The 19,478-nt window shown below is 53.2% G+C and overlaps 1 protein-coding gene and 1 long non-coding RNA gene across 3 annotated transcripts in view; one reads left to right on the plus strand and one right to left on the minus strand.

The window, feature by feature from the left end:
• Positions 1–5,421: 5,421 nt before the first annotated feature.
• Positions 5,422–7,137, minus strand: LOC133749426 (uncharacterized). Its single transcript, XR_009864583.1, has 3 exons — positions 6,973–7,137; positions 6,147–6,432; positions 5,422–5,815 (listed from the first exon to the last, which is right to left on the minus strand). It is a non-coding gene; the product is annotated as an uncharacterized LOC133749426 (long non-coding RNA).
• A 241-nt stretch (positions 7,138–7,378) lies between these two features.
• ELAVL1 (ELAV like RNA binding protein 1) overlaps positions 7,379–19,478 on the plus strand; it is a 35,560-nt gene continuing 23,460 nt past the window's right edge. The window contains exon 1 of one of the 2 annotated variants that reach the window (XM_062179277.1): positions 7,379–7,452. Coding sequence is in view for 1 of the 2 variants with exons in the window: in XM_062179276.1 (XP_062035260.1) it covers positions 9,793–9,806 (14 nt within the window). In the remaining variant the exon portion in view is untranslated. Of the gene's footprint in view, positions 7,453–9,700; positions 9,807–19,478 lie in introns of those variants that run through there. The other variant, XM_062179276.1, reaches the window with a different exon arrangement.

Below are 19,478 nucleotides of genomic sequence, written 5' to 3' on the forward strand. Positions count from 1 at the left end.
TCCGAAGCCAGAAGCCAGGTGCTTCTCCTGGTCTCCCATGCGGGTGCAGGGCCCAAGGACTTGGGCCATCCTCCACTGCCTTCCCGGGCCACAGCAGAGAGCTGGCCTGGAAGAGGGGCAACCGGGATAGAATCCGGCGCCCCGACCTGGACTAGAACCTGGTGTGCTGGCACCGCAAGGCGGAGGATTAGCCTGTTAAGCCACGGTGCCGGCCCTGCCTTTTTAATTTTCAAAAAATCAATTTTCATTTTCTTTGAAAGACAGAGAGACAGATGGAGACTCCTCTAGCTGCTGGCTCACTCCCCTAATTACTTCAACAGCTGGGGCCGGACCAGGCCAGAGCCAGGAACCAGGAACTCCATCCTGGTCTCCCCCTCGGGTGACAGGGACCTAAGTCCTCGAGCCATCATCACCTGACGCCTTCCAGGAGACACATCGGCAGGAAGCTGGACCAGACACGCAGGGCTGGGACGGGAAGCTGGCGTTCCTGATGGGGATGCGGGACTCCCGAGCAGCAGCCCAACTGCCACACCACATGCCTGTCCCTTGATCTTGCTTCTTAAATATCCGGAACCTACAGGGCGGATGTTTGGCTCAGGAGTTAAGATCCTGCTCGGGATGCCTACTCCCATACCGGAGTGCCGGGGTCTAGCCTCAGCATTTCCACTTCCAACCCAGCTTCCTGTTAATGTTGTACTTGGGAAGCAGGCTCCTGGAGGCAGCCTGGCCCAGCACCTGCTGTTGTGGGCACCCGGGGAGTGAGTCCGCAGATGGGAGATCTCTGTCTCTCTGCCTTACAAACAACAGTAACTTTAAACAGCAGGGGAGGTACGCCCACCCAGTCTCATCTCAGGGTTCTCTCCCCTTGGAATCCGCATCTCCACTGTGTGAATGCTCCCCTCGGACAAATCCACGCCTTTGCTCCTGCAGGTGCCCCTGCCTAAGAGACGCTATCTCACGCTTAACTCTGGCTCTGCGGTCCTACCTGTGCCTGTCCCCCAGGGCACTGGGTGGATTTCTGCACCCACGTGTCCATCTCTCCCTGAGGGCAACGATGTCCTCAAGGCAGGGACCCAGGCTGAGTCACACCTCTCTCTCCTGACCTCATAAACCCTCCAGAGCTCATGCAGAAGGAATGGACCGGGACTTGGAGGCACAGAAAAAACCACCTGGACCTACAGTGGGTGGGGTGGGCTCTGAGTCCCACCCCCGAGGCCCAAAACTACGCTTCTAACCAAAACCAAACCAAACCAAAAAAAGCAACAAACAAAAAAACCGCCAGATAACAAGACTTTCTGTCTCAAATTTCACCCAGGGAGGCTGCCGTTGTGGTGCCGGGGTTAAGCCACCACTTGCAACACCGGCACTGGAGTACTGGTTCAAGTCTGGGCTGCATTGCTTCCGACCCGGCTCCCTGTTAACGTGCCTGGGAAGGCGGTGGATGACGGCCCAATGACTGACGGCCCTGCCACCCACATGGGAGACCCGGATGGAGCTGCAGGCTTCTGGCTTTGCTCTGGCCTGGAACCAGCCACTGTGGCCACTTGGGGAGTAAGCCAGTGGATAAGAGATCTGTCTCCTTTTCATCTTCTGTGGCTCTGCCTTTCAAATAAGTCTAAAAAAAGAAAAAAAAACAGTCTGACCAGGGAATGCAGGGTCTCAGAGCAAGCGGACAAGACTCCAATCACAGTCCCGTCCTTATTAGACACGCACATTCAGGTAAGTCACTTCCCTTGCCCTCGGAACCACATCTCAACTCACCACGACCAGCCGTGCCCCAGATGACCTGCCCGTGCCGATGCCACAAGCTTCCTCTCTGGCCCCCGTCTCCAGCGCTGGCCTATCCTTACTTTCTGAGTGTGCCGGACTCCGGCCCGCCGCGGGGCCTTTGGTACTTGCAAGTCTTTCTGCCCGAAAGATTCGCTTTGCCCGGTAACTCAGCCCTCGGGCTTGAGCCGTGAAGCTGCTGATGTGAGGAGCTTCCTGGGGCCACCCTGAAATGAGGCCAGGCCTTGCTGTCTTGTGCTTTGCTGGCACTCTGAACCTCTGCAGCTGGGAAGCGTGTGTGTAGCTTGTGATCATTATTATTACTAATACGAATAAGCCTTGATAAGCACTGTGTGCGGGCCCTGTTCCGAAGTCTCTAAAAGCGGGTTACTGCGCTTCATTCTCACGGTGCCCTCAGGACGTGTGCTAATTAGCCCCATTTTCCGGCTGGGGAGGCTGAAGCCCAAGGCAGAAGAGCTGGCGAGTGTTGGAGCCGCTTCTTCAGCCAGCTGACAGCAACAGAGGCCACATGTGGCACCATCACGGTTGTGTCCCTAGGGCTGAGTGCTAGCACCTGGTGCATTGTGGGTGGTTAAAAAGTATTGATGATCTCAAACAAACAACACCCTTAATGGGCACCCAGCTCTCATTTGTTTGTTTCTTTTAACACATACGTATCCATTTGAAAGGCAAAGAGAGAGGGAGAGACAGAGAGATCTTCCATCTACTGGTTCACTCCCCAAATGTCCGTAACAGCTAGGGCTGAGGCAGGTCCAAGCCAGGAGCTCCATCCAGGTCTCCCACATTGGATGGCAGGACTGAGGTATTTGGGCCACCATGCACTGCCTTCCCAGGCACGTTAGCAGGAAGCTGGATCGTAAGTGGAGCAGGTAGGACTGGAAACAGTATTCTGATATTAGATGCAGGCATCCCGGGCAGCAGCTTAACCTGCTGTTGACCACAATGCTGCCACCAGATCTTGGTTTCTAAAACCAGCCTCTGGAAAAAGAAACAGGCCTCCTTGGCAGAAGGACTCCCTGATTCTAGGACAGAGGCAGGAAATACACAAGATGAGCCTGGGGCAGCCCGGAGCGGCAGGAAGTAAGGAAGTGTCCCACAGGAGAAAACCAAAGGCACACGTTGGCCAGAGCGCTTCCAGGAGCCACGAGGGCCAAAGAGCTCCTGATGGCCAGATCGGAACAGCGTGAACAACGAAATACAGAAGCATGAAATCAACACCCAGGAGTCCACACTGGCATCGTGAAATGGCTGGATAAACTTGACAGATGGAGGAGACGAGATAAACCTCCCATGCAGGACTCCAAATAATTTGCACAGAGATCATAACCCTTCACTCCTTTGATTTTTTAAAAAAAGATTTATTTATTATTTGAAAGAGTTACACAAAGAGAGAGAGAGAGAGAGAGGTCTTCCATCTGCTGGTTCACACCCCAATTGGCCGCAATGGCCGGAGCCGTGCCGATCCACAGCCAGGAGTAGGAGCTTCTTCCAGATCTCCATTGTGGGTGCAGGGGCCAAAAGACTTGGGCCATCTTCTACTGCTTTCCCAGGCCAGAGCAGAGAGCTGAATTGGAAGTGGAGCCGCCAGGACTCGAACTGGCACCCATATGGGATGGTGACACTGCAGGTGGCAGCTTTACCCACTGTGCCACAGCGCCAACCCCACTCCTTTGATCTTAAGCGCACACAGTAACTTCCTTCCAAAGTGTGCCCTGTGGGACAGGCACTGTGGCACAGCAAATCACGCTGCTGCCTGCGATGCCCACATCCCATATCGGGAGAGCCCGATTCAAATTCCTGCTCTTCTACTTTGATCCAGCTCCCTGCTACTGTGCAACCTGGGAGACAGTGGAGGATGGCTCAAGTAGTTGGGCCCTGCCACCCATGTGGGAGACCCAGATCAGGTTCTAGGCTCCTGGCTTCAACCTGGCCCAGCTCTGGGTATTGCAGGCATTTGGGGAGCAAACCAGAAGATGGAAAATATTTCTGTCTTTCTGCCTTTCAAATAAAGGGGGAAAAAATACAAATCTAAAATGAGCTGGGGCCAGCGCTGTGGCATAGCAGGTGAAGCCACCAGCTGGAGTGCCAGCATCCCATATGGGCACTGGTTAGAGTCCCGGCTGTTCCGCTTCCAATCCAGCTCTCTGCTACAGCCTGGGAAAGTAGTAGAAGATGGCACCTGCAGCCAGGTGAGAGACCTGGAAGAAGCTAAAGTAGTAGAAGATGGCCCAAGTCCTTGGGCCCCTGCAGCCAGGTGAGAGACCTGGAAGAAGCTAAAGTAGTAGAAGATGGCCCAAGTCCTTGGGCCCCTGCAGCCAGGTGAGAGACCTGGAAGAAGCTCCGGGCTCCTGGCTTTGGATTGGCTCAGCTCCGAATGTTGCAGCCATCTGGGGAGTGCACCAGTGGATGAGAAGACCTCTCTCTCTGCCTCTCTGTAACTCTGCTTTTCAAATAAATAAATCTTTTTTAAAAATGAGCTTCTGGGCACCGCTTTAAAAAAATAAACAGAACAAAACCATCATCTCGGATTTGTTCAGCGTCCTCAACTCCACTAGCTCCTTCTGCAAAAGCCGTGGAAGCCGTGGAAGCCATCTCTCCAATCATCCACCATCAACTCTCACGTCCCCTGTACTCTTTCCCTCACTTACTCCTCTTCTCACCATTTTTTTTTTTAATATTTATTTATTTATTTGAAAGTCAGAGTTACACAGAGAGAGGAGAGGCAGAGAGAGAGAGAGAGAGAGAGAGAGAGAGAGAGAGAGAGGTCTTCCATCCGCTGGTTCACTCCCCAGATGGCTGCAATGGCTGGAGCTATGCCGACCCAAAGCCAGGAGCCAGGAGCTTCCTCCGGGTCTCCCACACAGCTGCAGGGGACCAAGGACTCGGGTCATCTTCTACTGCTTTCCCAGGCCATAGCAGAGAGCTGGATGGGAAGTGGAGCAGCCAGGACTAGAACCAGCAGCCATATGGGATGCTGGCACTGCAGACAGCGGCTTCACCTGCTACACCACGGCGCCGGCCCCGTCTTCTTACTTTTTACCACTTAATGTAGGATCCATTTTGCTGCTCTTTTCTTTCCCCACCTAACAGTGCATGCTTGAATGCAGTAGCCACTGGCCCTGGAAATGTCGTCAGTCCAGCTTGAGATGTGCCATGAGTTTAGAATACACACCAGGGGCCGGCACTGTGGTGTAGCAGATTAAACCGCTGCTCGCAGTGACACCAGCATCCCAAGTCGGTGAGCTGGTTTGACTCCCGGCTGCTCTCCTTCCAATCCCATTCCCTGCTGATGTGTGTGAAAAAGCAGCAGAAGATGGCCTGAGTGCTTGGCCCCTGCCACTTATGTGGGACCCAGATGGAGTTCCTGGCTCTTGACTTCAGACTGGCCCAGACCTGGTTGTTGAGGCCATTTGGGGAGTGAATCAATGAATGGAAGATCTCTTTCTCCCTCTCTGTTGCTCTCCCTTTCAAATAAATAAATAAATCTTAAAAAAACCAAAAAAACAAAAAAAAAACTCACTAAATTTTGAAGGCACAGGGGAGAAAAAGAATGCAAAAGATTCCATAATTTTCACATTGACTACATTTTGGGCATATTAGGTTAAACAAAAGACATTATTTATTTTTATTTTTAAATATATATTTATTTATTTGAAAGTCAGAATTACAGAGAGAGAGGGAAAGACAGAGAGAGAGAGACAGACCCTCCATCTGCTGGTCCACTCCCTACATGGCTGCAATGGCCAGGGCAGGGCCAAGCCAAAGCCGGGAGTCAGGATCTTCATCCAGGTCTTCCTCATAGGGGAGCAGAGGCCCAAGCACTCAGGCCATTTTCTGCTACTTTTCCCAGACCATTAGCGGGGAGCTGGATCAGAAGTGGAGCAGCCGAGTCTTGAACCAGTACCCATATGAGATGTTGGCACTGCAGGCGGTGACTTTACTCTCTGTGCCACAGCACCAGGCTTCTTCGTTTTATTTAAAAGGTGGAGACAGAGATCTTCCAATCATTCGTTCACTCCGTAAATGCCTGCAACAGAGTTAGGGTTAAGGTTAGGGTTAGGGTTAGGGAGGGCCAGACCAGGTGGAAGTCGGGAGCCTGGAACTCCGGGTTTCCCATGTGGGTGCTAGAGATACAAATATCCAAGCTATCACCTGCTGCCTCCCACGATGTGCAGTAACAGGAAGCTGGATGCAGAGCAGCCTGAACTACACTAGGCATCAAAGTATGGGACATCCCAAGGGGTGACTTAAGATGTGGCATTCAATGCTTGCCCCAAATAAAACATATTATTTTCAAAATTAACATCACCTACTTCTTTTGCTCTTTTTTTTTTTTTAAATTAAAAAAACTTATTTACTTGATAGGCAGAGGGAGACCTAGAGGGAAGGAGATCTTCCATCAGCTGGTTCACTTTCCGGATGCTCACAAAGTCTGGGGTGGTCCAGACCGAGGCCAGGAGCATGGGACTCTATCCGGGTCTCCCACGTGGGTGGCGGGGACCCAATTGCTTAAGCTATTACTTGGTGCCTCCCAGGGTGTCCACGAGCAGGAAGTTGGCTGGGAGGTGCAGAGTTGCTGGGGACTCCCTCCCAGGTACTCCGATACAGGGGTTCAACCGGCTGCGCCACATCTGTCCTCTTTTACTATAAAGAAAAAAAAAGGAGGGGATAATAACTTAATAAGTTTAAATTTTACAAGCGTCTCAATTTGTGGTTCACTTACATTTCCTGGACAGAGCTGATCCAGGATGTTAGCTACTGGAAAAAAAAATTTTTTTAATTATCCTCTGTGACTCGCATACAGGGGGTATTTCAAAACAAGAGGTGGGAAAGTGGAATTAAGAGGTAAGTTTATTTTGGCGCGAAATGTCTTGAGATCCATGCATGGTTTTCTCATAGCACGCATTTTTGTCCACTCACTGCCCCTACAGGGACTGGCACACACACACACACACACAGCAGGTGCTCAGTACAACTTGTGAAGAGACGTGAGGCCCTAACAGCCAGCCCTGCTGGAGCACTTGACCACTTCCCATGCCCCGCCTCCCCACCGCGCCAGATCAGGAAACTGAGGCCTGGCGAGGTGACGTCAGCCCCTGGCCAACGGCAGCAGCGGGCAACGTCCGGGCCGGGATTCGAACCCGGGTCTCCTCCCCACAGCCGAGGCCCGCCGACCCTTCCTACCTTGCTGGGCGGCAGCTGCAGCGAGGCAGACAGGTGCGAGGCGCACGGCCAGTGCTCGACAAGGAACGCCGCCCCTCGCCCAGCACCTCGAGCCGGCCTCCTGGGCTGGGCCCCTGCTCGCCGCCTTCGCGGCCATCGCTGGCCACCCGCGCGTCTCCGCCGGCCGCCGAGCCCTCCGCAGGCGGCGCCTACCGGAAGTCCCGCCTCCCCCGCGCGCCCTGGAGCGCAGCGACAGCCACGCCTGCCAATGAGCGGCGCGCCGTGGCGGACGCAGGCCAATAGGCGCGCGCGCCGGGGGGGGCGTGTCCGGGCCGCGGGCCGGAGCGGGTCGTGCGCGCTGAGGAGGAGCCGCCGCCGTCGCCGCCGTCGCCGCCGCCGCCGCCACCGCCGCTACCGAGGCCGAGCGGAGCCGTTAGCGCCGCGCCGCCGCCGCCGCCCGCCCGCCCCGGAGCAGCCCCGGGCCCGCCCGCCCGCGACCAGGTGAGGCGGGGGGCGGCTCTCGGAGGCGCCCGGCGGGGTAGGCCGCGGCAGGCCTGCGCTCGCTTGGCCGGGCCTGGCCGCGGGCGCCCGCGGGCCTGCACCGGTCGAGGCCCAGGCCGCGCCGGGCCTGGAGGGGCCGCGCCGGGCGGGGCGGGCGGGCGGGCGGGCGCCGGCCAGCGTGGGCGCCGGCGGCGGCCCCGGGTCGGGTTCCTGGGGCGCCGCGAGGGGAACGCGGCGTGGGCACGCGCCCGGGGGCCGGGCTCCCGCGGCCTCGGAAGCCCGGGATCCGGGGGCGGGGGAGCGAGGAGAACGCGGCGAGCGCGCAGAGGTCACGGCCCACCGGCTCGCTCCCCTGGGAAGCCCCTCAGGTTCTTTTGTGGCCGTTGTCAGAGGACCGGCGGCCGGCCCGCGGCCCTTTTATAATAAGTGTGCAAAGCCCTCGGTCTGCAGGGGAGCCCTTGAGGCGGAAAAAAAAAAAAAAAGGTTTTTTTTTTTTTTTTGAGCGCCATCTCTTAACAAAGCTGTTGGTGGGGCGTGGGACGTTTGTTTTTGTGAAATGTGTGCGTGTTTGGAACACGAAACTGCACGCAGTTGAACAATGGATGGATGCTCGTCCCTCCTTTTCCGGTGCCCGCTGTGGCGAGGCTTATTAAAACGGGCTTTGAGACCTCCTGTGTGCCGGCCAGGTGGAGAGGAACTTGGGCACGGCCGGCCCTGGAGGGACGGCGCCGCCGCCGCCGCGTCTCCCGCTGAGTGAGTCCTCACGTGGGATTTGGACGGCCGGTGTTCCAGAAACGGGGATGGGGTTGACTCCTTCCTCGGCGTCCGCACTCGGGGTGGCCGGGGCTGCGCTGTGCGCTGTGGGGAGTTGAGGGCATCCCTGGCTTTTACCCTGTAGCGACCCCGCCTCTCCCCTCCCCCAGCGCAAGCATCCAAAATGTCTCCAGACGTGGCCTGATGCCTTCCCCCCCAGGGGGTGGGGTCTCTCTTGCTGCCTCACTAAAGTCTCTGATGTTCCAGGAAAAGTTCCTCCAGCCCCCGCTCTGCTCCTTTGAGAGGTGTTCCCAAGACCTTGAGCTGAGCTGTGTCGGACTTTAGCTACAGAGTAGTGAGGAGGGCGGTGCGGTGCCGGCCCCCCTAGCGTGGTGCGTGGCCCTGCGCCTGGCGGGAGTCAGCGCCAGGGTTCATGGAGAGCTCACTGTGCTTGACTCCAGCCCTCCAGGTAGGTGCTGTTGTAGTTTCCATTTTAGAGATGAAGAAGCCGAGGTTCAGCTGCGTGGCCTGGTGCGCCCTTCTGCGAATGTGGCCGAGATGGGGTTTGAATTCAGGCTCTCGGACTCGGTCTTCCCCACGGGGCCCAGCAGTTGGTGCTTCTGGGGATTCCATTCAGCTGTCATGGGTCCGCCCCTGGCCGAGCTCTGGCCTGGTACCTGCTTTAAAACGGTACCATTTCGAGGTCCACGGAGAGACTAAGAAGCCTGAGCTCCCTAAGTGTGCCAGGAAGTCGTGTTGAGGTGGAAGGCACTGGTTTTGAGGGAGCAGAGCGTTACTCTAGCTGTGTTGAGCCTGAGGCCATAGGGCGGCAAGGGGAAACGAGAGGCTGAGAGATTCCTGGCTGCGGCTGCTCCTGCTCCCAAAGCTGGCCTTCCACACGCCCTCGCCAGTGGTCTCTGGCAGTGCCACTCCTCATTGCAAGTTTTGGGCCTGAAAAACAAATGTTCTTGGCCTCTCCAGGTGACTTAAAGGATAAAAGCCAGGGCCCCTTAGGCTTGGCTGCCTGCTCTTTCACACTCAGCCCTCCCTCCCCTCCTTCCTGTGCCCCAGCGTCCAGCCTCCCTGCTGTTGTGCTCTCTGCCTGGGAGATGCCACTGTCTTCCAGCTAAGGATCACGTCCTTGTGCTCCATGCCCCCACTCAGAGCCCACTCGCCGTGCCTCCGCCCGCCCCCACCGGCATCAGCTTGCCCATCCCATTCAGTTCACCGAATTCACTGCTGAATGGTGAGAGAAGCGCAGTGCCCTCCTTCCGCCCCTAGGTGGCAGGCCCGACACGGCAGGCCCGACGGGAGGCTGTGGGTCAGAAGACAAGGAAACCAGCGGGTAGAGGGGAAGTCAGCCTTGTTTCTCTCCTTTGAACAACTTTCCCTGTGCCACCGCTGCGTCCTGGGCCCTGCGCTAGGCTCTGGGGAGGTGATGATGTACACTGTGTGTGTGCGGATCATCTCAGCTCACTAGCCAATGCTGTGACAATTAGGCTCTGGCTGACACAGAGGCCACAGAAGAGGGAGCTGTTAACCCAAGCCGAGGTGGGCACAGACAGCCCAGACTGCCTGCTGGAGGAGATGAAGAGAGAGAGGTGAGGAGGAGTTAGCCAGGGGAGGGGCCTGGGCATGGATGGGGCTGGTCTAGCTTGTCCAGGTACACATCGGGTCTGGGACTTTAGGGCAGGAGGGGTGCAGGAGCCGTGGGGGGCTGCTGCTGCCACTTGCGGGCAGAGGGTTTGGCTGCCACCCTCTGTGGCAGGCCTGGGACACTGCTGAGCAGTGTTGGTCACAGAGGGCGTCATTCTGCACAGAGAGAGCTTTGTCCCGTTCAGGAAAAGCTGGAGGTGGGCAGAGCCCAACGTCAGAAAACCAATTAGGGGACAGTTGGTTTCCTTTAGAGCATGGGTGAGGGACCTTCCCCCCCCCCCCAAAGGTCCATTTAGATATTTATAATATCATTCACAAACGATACAAAGTTATCAACTTAAAAATTAGCCTGCTATAGACTATTGGATTTCAAGTCCCACCTGTGGTTGCCTTGGCAGGGTCAGATCCAATGGTTTCACAGGCCTATACAGCCCTTGGGCTAGACATCGCCCACCCTTGCTGTAGGTCCAGAAAGCTGGTGATGTGATCCAGGGCTGCAGTGCTGGGACAGAGAGGGGACACTTGGGGGAAGGACACAGGGCTGATGGGTTTGGAGGTACGGAGGTATGGAACATGAGGGAGAGAACACTGGCTGACGCTGGGTCTGTGTGTGACCCTGGAAGCAAGTAAGTCACTGAGAGGAGCCAGAAAGCCCCAGAAGGAGCAGTTCAGTATTTTGAGTGGGCAAGAAAGCACATCATTGGCAGGGAAGGGGCCACAGATAGTAGCTGTGTCTGCACTGCAGGGTCATTCACGCCCGTGGCCACCTGTCGTCCTCTGTGTGAAGTGACACCTGTAGAACATGAGACACACAGCCTGACTGTTCATTCCTTGAAATGGGGAAGCAGGAGAAGCAGGAGGAGTTGCTTCCTCATGGAACTAGGATGCTGAAGTGGAGAGAAGAGACCTTGATGTGTGCAGTTAGGGAGTGAACAGGTGAAGGGGCTGTCATGACGACTTTGGGAGAGCAGGCGCTGAAAGAAATGATTGTCCAGTGCTGGGGTTTGTTTGTTTTTGAAGATTTAATTGTTTGAGTGACAGTTACAGAGAGAGGTGTTCCATCCAGCTGGTTCACTTCCCGGATGGCTGCAACGGCCAGAGCTGAGCCAATCCAAAGCTAGGAGCTTCCTCTGGGTCTCCCACGTGGATGCAGGGGCCCAAGGATTTGGGCCATCCTCTGCTGCTTTCCCAGGTGCATTAGCAGAGAGCTGGATTGGAAATGGAGCAGCCGGGACTCTCATGGGATGCAGGCGCCAGAGGCCTGTGCTATGCCACAGCGCTGGTTCCAGGTTTGATTTTAACGAAAGAGATGGTGTCCAGGCTGCAAGTGTGGATGGGGCAGTGACTGGCCCAAGTGAGTAAAAGGGGCTTTGGAGGCCTGAGAGGACTGGTTTGGCCAGAGTCAGAGAGTTAGAGGTGAGAGGAGAGTCAGAACTTAGAGGTGAATTTAGGAACGTATGCTGCGGTCACGTGGTAAAGGGCTTCTATGCCTGAAGGATGCTTGGCTGGGGGAGAGTTGAGCAGTCAGGAGGCTATTGTAGTGTGGAAACATAGCCTAACGCTCAGGACATCCACAGCCCACATCAGAGTCCTGAGTTTGCTACCTGGCTCAGGCTCCTGACTCCAGCCAGGAGTGACTTGGCTACCCTTAGGCCTGCTGATGGGCAGTTCCTGCCTGTGCGGACCCTGGAAGCAGTGGTGACAGCTCAAGCAGTTGGGTTCCTGTCACCTGCATGGAGACCTGCATTGAGTTTCTAGCTTCGATCTAGTATAATCTTTGCTGTTGTGGGCACTTAGGGAAGGAACCAAATGTTCTCTCTGTCTCTTGTTCTGCTGCCTCTTAAAAAAAATTTTTTTTTGAGATGACCCCATAATCACTGGACACCTGGAGGATTGGGACTGGGACTGCTGTGTTCTGTATGCCCAAAGCCTGTCAGTGCTGGGGAAGGAAGGGCAGGGGGAGCTCAGACGTGGCTGGATCCGGTTACCCAACAGAGACCTTTATGCTGAGGAAGGGTGCATAGGAGAGGGTTGACAAAGGAAAAGAGGTTTGGAGGGAAAGGACAAGTTTGTGTCCAGAGACACAGAGTTTGAAATAATTGTGAAGCAGGGAGGCTGTGTAGCAGTCAGTTTGCCAAGAAGTGACAAGGAAGGGTAGGCGCTATGGTGCAGCAAGTTAAAGCCCCAGCCTGCAGCGCCGGCATCCTATATGGGCTCCAGTTCGAGTCCCAGCTGCTCCTCTTCCAATCCAGCTCTCTGCTGTGGCCTGGGAAAGCAGTGGAGGATCACCCAGGTCCTTGGGCCCCTGCACCTGCGTGGGAGACCCGGAGGAAGTTCCTGGCTTTGGATTGGTGCAGCTCCAGCTGCTGTGTCCATCTGGGGAGTGAACCAGCAAAAGGAAGACCTTTCTCTCTCCCTCTCACTGTCTGTAACTCTACCTTTCAAATAAATAAATAAAATCTTTAAAAAAAAAAAAAAGTGGCAGCGATCTAAAGAAGGCTGATGGCAGGGAGATGGGGCAGGGTTACAGACGCAGCGTAGAGGTCTGGCTGCCAGAACCGGTGCTGTCCAGGTGTGAGGGATGGAGAGAGGTGACTTGGGGGCAGAGTGGTTGTGCTGCCATCTGATACACAGTAATTCAGGGGAAAGAGAGGTTTGGAGAGGGAGTGAGGACAGAGGGCACACGATGAGGGGTGGGGAGGTCAGGGAAACACATTGGCCTTGCTTTGTTAATGAAGGAAGTGAGGGGCAGGTCCTTGCCTTACCTGGCCCTGGTAGCAGGTGACCTCCCCATTTTGTGGACGAGGGACCCGGAGGTCAGGGGAGGGAAGTGACTTAGCTGCCCTTAGGTCTGCTGATGAGCAGTATGGGTGGTGTCAGAGCAGAGCGCAGGCTTGTCAGACGCTGGAGCCTGTGTTCTGCCTGCCGTGCCCTATCGCTTTACACTTCCGTGTGAGAGTCTCTGAGGGGCCTTGACTGGCCAGGAGGAAGCTGCAACTTGAAATGGGACTCAGCTGATTGGGTCCCCTTAGACTGAGCTGGGCCAGGTGTTGGCTGCACCCACCCTGCTTTTCCTGCAGGCTTCTCAGCCTGCCGGTTGTGGAATTGTTGTGACTTAGCTGGAGCTGCCCCGGCCAAGTGGCTGTCTCTGCCAGGGGCGAGGGCCAGTGGGGATCATTGTGCACCATGTCCACCTGAATCCTCACCTCGCCTTGGCTTGCATGCCAGGTACAATTGGGTCAGGCGTTATTTTCAGTTTTTGCTGGCACCAGAGCATTTCCTAGCTGACTTACTAGGACTTTCATCTTGATGACTGAGAATTTTGCATCTGGAAAGGTCCTTAGAGATAATCAGATGATGTGTACGGTTTCAGGGTTGAGCCCGAAGATATATTTGACTGCTCTGGCTCAACTCATTTAGAGAGAAAACAGACTGCATCCCTATAAAATGAGACGATGAGGAAGCCCGTCTCACTGCAGACACACGTACAGTTCCGTGCATCGTTATGTCCTGTACTGAGTCACACACAGCTCTCCCTCTAGAAGTGGTTGGTGTTCTGCAGGTGTGGACGTCACTGCAACGGAATTGAATCCTCTGGGGGGGTCACCCAAGCGAGCCTCCTCCCTGACACCTGCAGCCAGCGGTGGGGTTTCTGGATCAGCCGATGCTTTTGCTGAGCCCAAAGTTTCCCTTTTAGCTCCCTGCACTTGACTTTGATTCTGTGGGATGGTGCTTATTGATGACCTAAAGTGAAGTACAGAATATGTAACTGGAATGTCAGGACAGTTTCCAGCTGCCCTCTGTAAGGTGAAAGAAATACACCAGACAGATGTGTTTGAGTCAGAGAGCCACGGCCCCTCGCCTGTGTGATGCACGCTGGGACTACCTGGGGTCAGCGGTGGGGCCGCAGCCCTTCAGGGTGTAAAGCAGATGATGAGAGCTCAGTGAGGAGGGCGATAGTAAAGGGTTACACCGGTGCTCCAGAGGTGCCGAGAACTAGAGCAACCCGTTGTCCTGGGAGAAGGCGAAGGAGAGGGCGGCTGTGTCCTGCAGAGCGGTCAGCTGAAACAAAGGCCCTGACCTGGGGAGCTGGGACAGGCTGGGTAGAAGCTGGCTTGGGGGACGGGGAAGACGGGCAGGGAAACCCAGGGGAGCCTGATTGCCAGGCATCTCTTGTCTTCCTTGGGGGAACGCTCCGTGACAGCTGCAGCCTGACCCTGCCACTTGTTAACATGGGACCTCTGGCTCAGTGGCCAGAGGGCCCGGGGTGTCTCCGAGGAGTCTGCAGGCCTTCTCGTGGCAGGGACCGCCTAGGAGTCATGGACAGTTTAGTGACGACTTGGCCCAGTGGTGGTTGGAGCCCATGGGCACCAAAGCTTGTGAGTCCGGGCTGAGGGAGGCGGATTTGGGACAGTGAAGGAAAAGTCCCCACAGAGGAGGGCAGACGGCTCTGGCCCACCATGAAGCTGTGCTTTGCGGGGCTTAGTTTCCCCACTGTTGCTACTGGGTGGTGAACTTGGCCTGCGGAGGGCTGCTCAGCCTTGAGTGAGCACGTGGGAAGGCTGCCTGCTGTGGAACAAGACAGCAAAGCAGAAGTTCCCTTCCTAAATCTGTAAGAATTTGTGTGTGACTATGCATAGGGGAAAATTCATTCTTTTTTTAAAAATTATTTTATTTATTTGAAAGGCAGAGTTACAGAGAGAGGGAAAGACAGAGAAGTCTTCCATCCGCTGGTTCACTCCCCAAATGGCTGCTACAGCTGGGCTGTGCCAGGCTGAAGCCAGGAGCTTCTCCCAGGTCTCCCACATGGGCGCAGTTCTGCTGCTGCTTTCTCAGGCTCAGGGAACTGGATTGGAAGTGGAGCAGCCGAGACTGGACCTGTCACCCATATGGGATGCCAGCACTTGAGGCAGTAGATTTACCTGCTACCTCACAATGCTGAGCCTGAAAATTCACACCTTTTGGTTCAGAGTTCTTTGAATTTTGGCAAGTGTATAAAGTCACATGTCTACCACCACCAAGATGCTGGAAAGTTCTGTCAAAAGCTTGTGCTGCCGTGGTGTAATTAACCCTTCCCCTCAATCCCTGCCAGCCCAGGTCAGTCCCTGTGGAGATGCTCCTGGCCTCATAAGGGCACTCTGAGAAATCGGGTGTCAGCCTGAAGTTGGGCAGAATCACCTGCACAGCCTGTTTGATAATAAGGGTTGAGTATCCCACTTACACGCACAGATGGACAGACACTTTGTAGACATGACAGGATGCCAGAGCACAAAGCACCATGTGCAGAAACTACTGGCAATACTGTGCGCCGTGTGGGCTGTGCCCTCAGTGATGCAGGGCTGCCTGGCAGGGGCAGGGGGCACCATACAGCACATCACCATCACCAGAAGGCCAGACTCCAGAACCGCATACCCATCCGCACCTTTGTGAAGGTGAGAATCCCTGAGTTGGGGGCCAGCTGTAATTTTGCCCTTTCCAGAATGTTAGCATGTGGCCTGCTAAGTCTTGTTCCTTTCAGTTGGCAAAATGTATTTGAGCTGCACTCAAGTGGCCTGACTTATTGGTACTTTTTTTATTGTTGAGTAGTATTCCCTTGCGTGGTATACTAGCTTATCCTGAACAACTTGAAGAACAGTTCGGTTATTGTGGTTCAGGACAGTTATGAGTAAACCTGCCATCAACATTTGTGAATAGGTTTGTGTACAAAGAGAGGTTTTCACTTCTCTAGTGTCAACACTAGTTGTAGGATTTCCAGGTCACAAACTAAGTGTGTTTAGCTGTTAAAACTGCTGATCTGAGAACTGGCCTTATAGCACATGGGTAAAGCTGCTTCCTGTGATGCCAACATCCCATGTGTGTGCCGGTTTGTGTCTTGGCAGCTCTCTGCTAATGGCCTGGGAAAAGCAGTGAAAGATGGCCCAGCTGTTTAGACCCCTGCCACCCATGTGGGAGACCTAGTTGAAGTTCCTGGCTTCAGCTAAGTAGGGGCCAGTGCTGTGTTGTAGAGGGTAAAGCCATTGCCTGCAGCCCTGGCATCCCATATGAGCTCTGGTTCGAGTTCCAGCTGCTCTTCTTCCAGTCCAGCTCTCTGCTATGGCCTGGGAAAGCAGTAGAAGATGGGCCCCTGCACCCACGTGGGAGACCTGGAAGAAGCTCCTGGATCCTGGCTTCAGATCGGCCTAGCTCCAGCTGTTGCAGCCATTTGGGGAGTGAACCAGTGGATGGAAGACCTCCCTCTTGCTCACTTGCTTGCTCTCTCTCTCGCCTCTGCCTCTCTGTAACTCTGCCTTTCAAATAAATAAGTAAATTTTTAAAATAAATAAACTGATAAATATGTGTTTTAAAAAACACATATCTGTTTTCCAAAGTGGTTAATATCTTTGCATTCTCACCAGCAGTGCCTGAGGGGTCTGGTTTCTCCACATCCTCCCAGCCTCCCAGCACTTGGCATTGTCTGTTTTGTAGTTGTTTGGTTTGTCTTATTTTGTCTTAGCCATTCTGACAGACAGTGGTGGTATCTCAGTGTGGTTCGAATTTGCATTTTCTTAGTGACCAATGGTTTTGAGCATGTTTTTATGCGCTTGTTTGCCATCCTTATGTCATCTGGGGTGCTGTGTCTAGTCAGATCTTTGTCTTTTTTAAATCGAGGTTTCTTATAGTTACCTTTTAAGAATGTTTTAAAAAGATGTTCTGATTGCAAGTACTTTCTGTAAATACAGTCTATGGGTTTTAATTTTAGCACTTTCTCAGAGCTAAAGTTTTAAATTATTATGAAATAAAATTCGTCAGTTTTTTTTAAAATGGGGTGGGCATCTTGGTGTTATATCTAAGGCATCTTTGCCTTTCCCAGTGTTGCAAAGACGGTCTCCTAGAAATTTTTTGTTTCTACATTTCGGAACAGAGGTCAGCTAACTTTTCGTCAAGAGCCAGATGGTACATAATATTTTTGGTTATGTGGGCAATACGGTTGTTACTGCTCGGCTCTGTCATTGTTGCACAAGATCAGCCAATATGTAAACAACTGAGAGTAGCTGTGTTCCAATAAAACTTTATTTGTAAAAGTAGGCAGTGGACCAGACTTGTGGCTCAGGCCACGGTGTGCAGACCTCTGTTTTAGGGGTCCACTTCTACCCAGCATAGAGGCTCCTCCCATTCTGGACAGTAAAAACAGGGTAATTGTTCACTCATCACTTCTGGGATTGGAAGAGCAGATGCGAGACCTGAGAGAAAGGTCTTAGCGTGAAGAAAGGCCGAGATAAAGAGAAAAAGGGAAGAAGAAATATGTGAACTTGAGCAAACTTCAGTGTGCATTTTGGATTTTTCAGAGTTAAGCCTCTTATACTCTGAATCAGGCCTCAGTGAATGTTTTTGTTCGTTCGTTTGTTTTTGAGCTGATGATCTATTTTAAAATCTCGTGCCACAGACGGTTTAGCAGATTCTCAAGAGTTTTTTGGGATCAAACTTTTTAGCACTTTCTACTGAAAACTGACACTTAGCCTTCCCCCATTAATGTGCATTTAGAGGGTGTCCGGGCTTGTGCTTTTTCAGCCGTGGGGCAGTGTGTTCCCTATACATACTTACCTGCAAATGTGTGATTGGTAGAATGGATTCCTATAGTTGTAGTCACCGGGTAGGTACTGCCAACCTGTCCTCAGAAATGTTGTACTTCTCACACTCCTGTCGGTGGTGTGTGAGAGGGTTCTTTCCTCCCCATGCTGGATTTTATTCCATCTGACTGACTGGCAAAAGTAACATTTTATTTTGCATCTTCCACATTGCTTGTGAAAGTGAGCTTCTGTTGTGTGTTTATTGGCCATTTGAATTGCTGGCATCTGTGTCGTATTATCTCATGAGTTACTCTGAATCGAGTTTTCTGAGCCTCAGCAGCATTGATATTGTGGGGCTGGGTAATCCTGGTCACGGGGGCCGTCCTCGGCCTGAAGAGTATCTCTATCTAGTTTTTTTTTTATAATACTCTTTTTTATAAAAGATTTATTTGAAAGGCAGAGTTACAGAGAGAGAGTGAGAGAACAAGAAAGACATAGAGAGATCTCCCATCTGCTTTTTCCCTCCTCCAATGGCTGCAACAGCTGGGACTGGGTCAGGACCAGGCAAAAGCCAGGAGCCGCGAACTTCTTCCAAGTCTTTCAGGAACTTCTTCCAAGTAGGTACAGGTGCCCAAGGTCTTGGGCCATCCTCCAATGGTTTCCCAGGTGCATTAGCAAGGAGCTGGATTGAAAGTGGAGTAGCCAGTACTTGAACCAGTGCCCATATGGGATGCTGACACTACAGGCATCCTTTACCTGCTGCTGCTCCACAGTGTCGGCCCCCTGCAGAATATTTAACTGGATTGCCAGCCTCTACCTACCAGGAGCCAGCAGCGCATCACCAGCCACCTGCCATGACACCCAAAAATGTCTCTAGACATTGCCCAGTGTCCCCTGGGGGAGCAGAACTGACCAGTGTGGGAACCACTGATCTAAATATTAAAACACAGAGCAAACATTTTCTCCCGATCTCTTGCTGCTTGTTTTCATTTATGATGCCTTTTGCCATACAGAAGTTTCTAATTTTGTGGAGTCTGACTTTCTAGTCTTCTGTGGCTTTCAGTGCTAATCGGCTTTATAAAGAGTTGGGCACATAGAACATCCTCAAATAAGTAACAAATGCTGGGAAATTGTACTCATTTTGCATGTGGTATGAGAGTAGGAGGGTAGGAAAGACCTGAATGTTTTCACCAGGAAAAAAGAAACCAGACCTCATTCTTTTCTCAGCATTGACTTGGGGTAGATGGGAAATCTTTGTGCAAGAAGTGTTCACCTATTTATGTGTCTGTTGGCAAGAGTCTTTAAATTTTTTAATTCAGGAGGCAGAGACACAGAGATGAACAGAGAGAGCTCCCATCCACTGGTCCATTCCCCTAATGCCCACAGTAGCCAGGACTGGGCCAGGCTGAACCGTAGAGCTGGGAACTCCATTCATCTACAGTAGTTAAGATGCATATATGCAGTCGGCGCTTTAGTGTAGCAGGTAAAGCCGCCTGCAGTGCCGGCATCCCATGTGGGCACCAGTTTGAATCTCAGCTGCTCCATTTCCAATGTGGGTCTCTGCTGTGGCCTGGGAAAGCAGTAGAAGATGGGCCAACTCCTTGGGCCCTTGTACCTGCATGGGGGACCTGGAAGAAATTCCTGGCTTCTGGCTTTGGATCAGTGCTGCTCTGAGGGTTACGGACATCTAGGGAGTAAACCAGCAGATGGAAGACCTTTCTTTCTCTCTCTGCCTCTGCCTCTCTGTAGCTCTGCCTTTCAAATAAATAAATCTTTTCTTAAAAAAAAAAAGAAAAAAAAGATGCCCACATCCTGTATTGGAGTGCCTGGTTCAAGTCCTCCAGTCGACTCCCAATTCCAGCTTCGTGCTAACGCACCTGTAGAACAATAAGTGATGGCTCGAGCACTTAGGTTCCTGCCACCCGTGTAGGAGACCTGGATTCAGTGTGATGTGGCCCAGCCTGGCTGTTGTGGGCATTTGAGAGTGAATCCATGGGTAGGAGTTCTGCTTCTCAAATATATATATAGAGAAAGAATTTTCCAAGTACAAATGTAGTCATTAGTTTTGCC

The sequence above is a fragment of the Lepus europaeus genome, chromosome 20 (assembly GCF_033115175.1).
Source record: "Lepus europaeus isolate LE1 chromosome 20, mLepTim1.pri, whole genome shotgun sequence".
Taxonomy (NCBI): domain Eukaryota; kingdom Metazoa; phylum Chordata; class Mammalia; order Lagomorpha; family Leporidae; genus Lepus; species Lepus europaeus.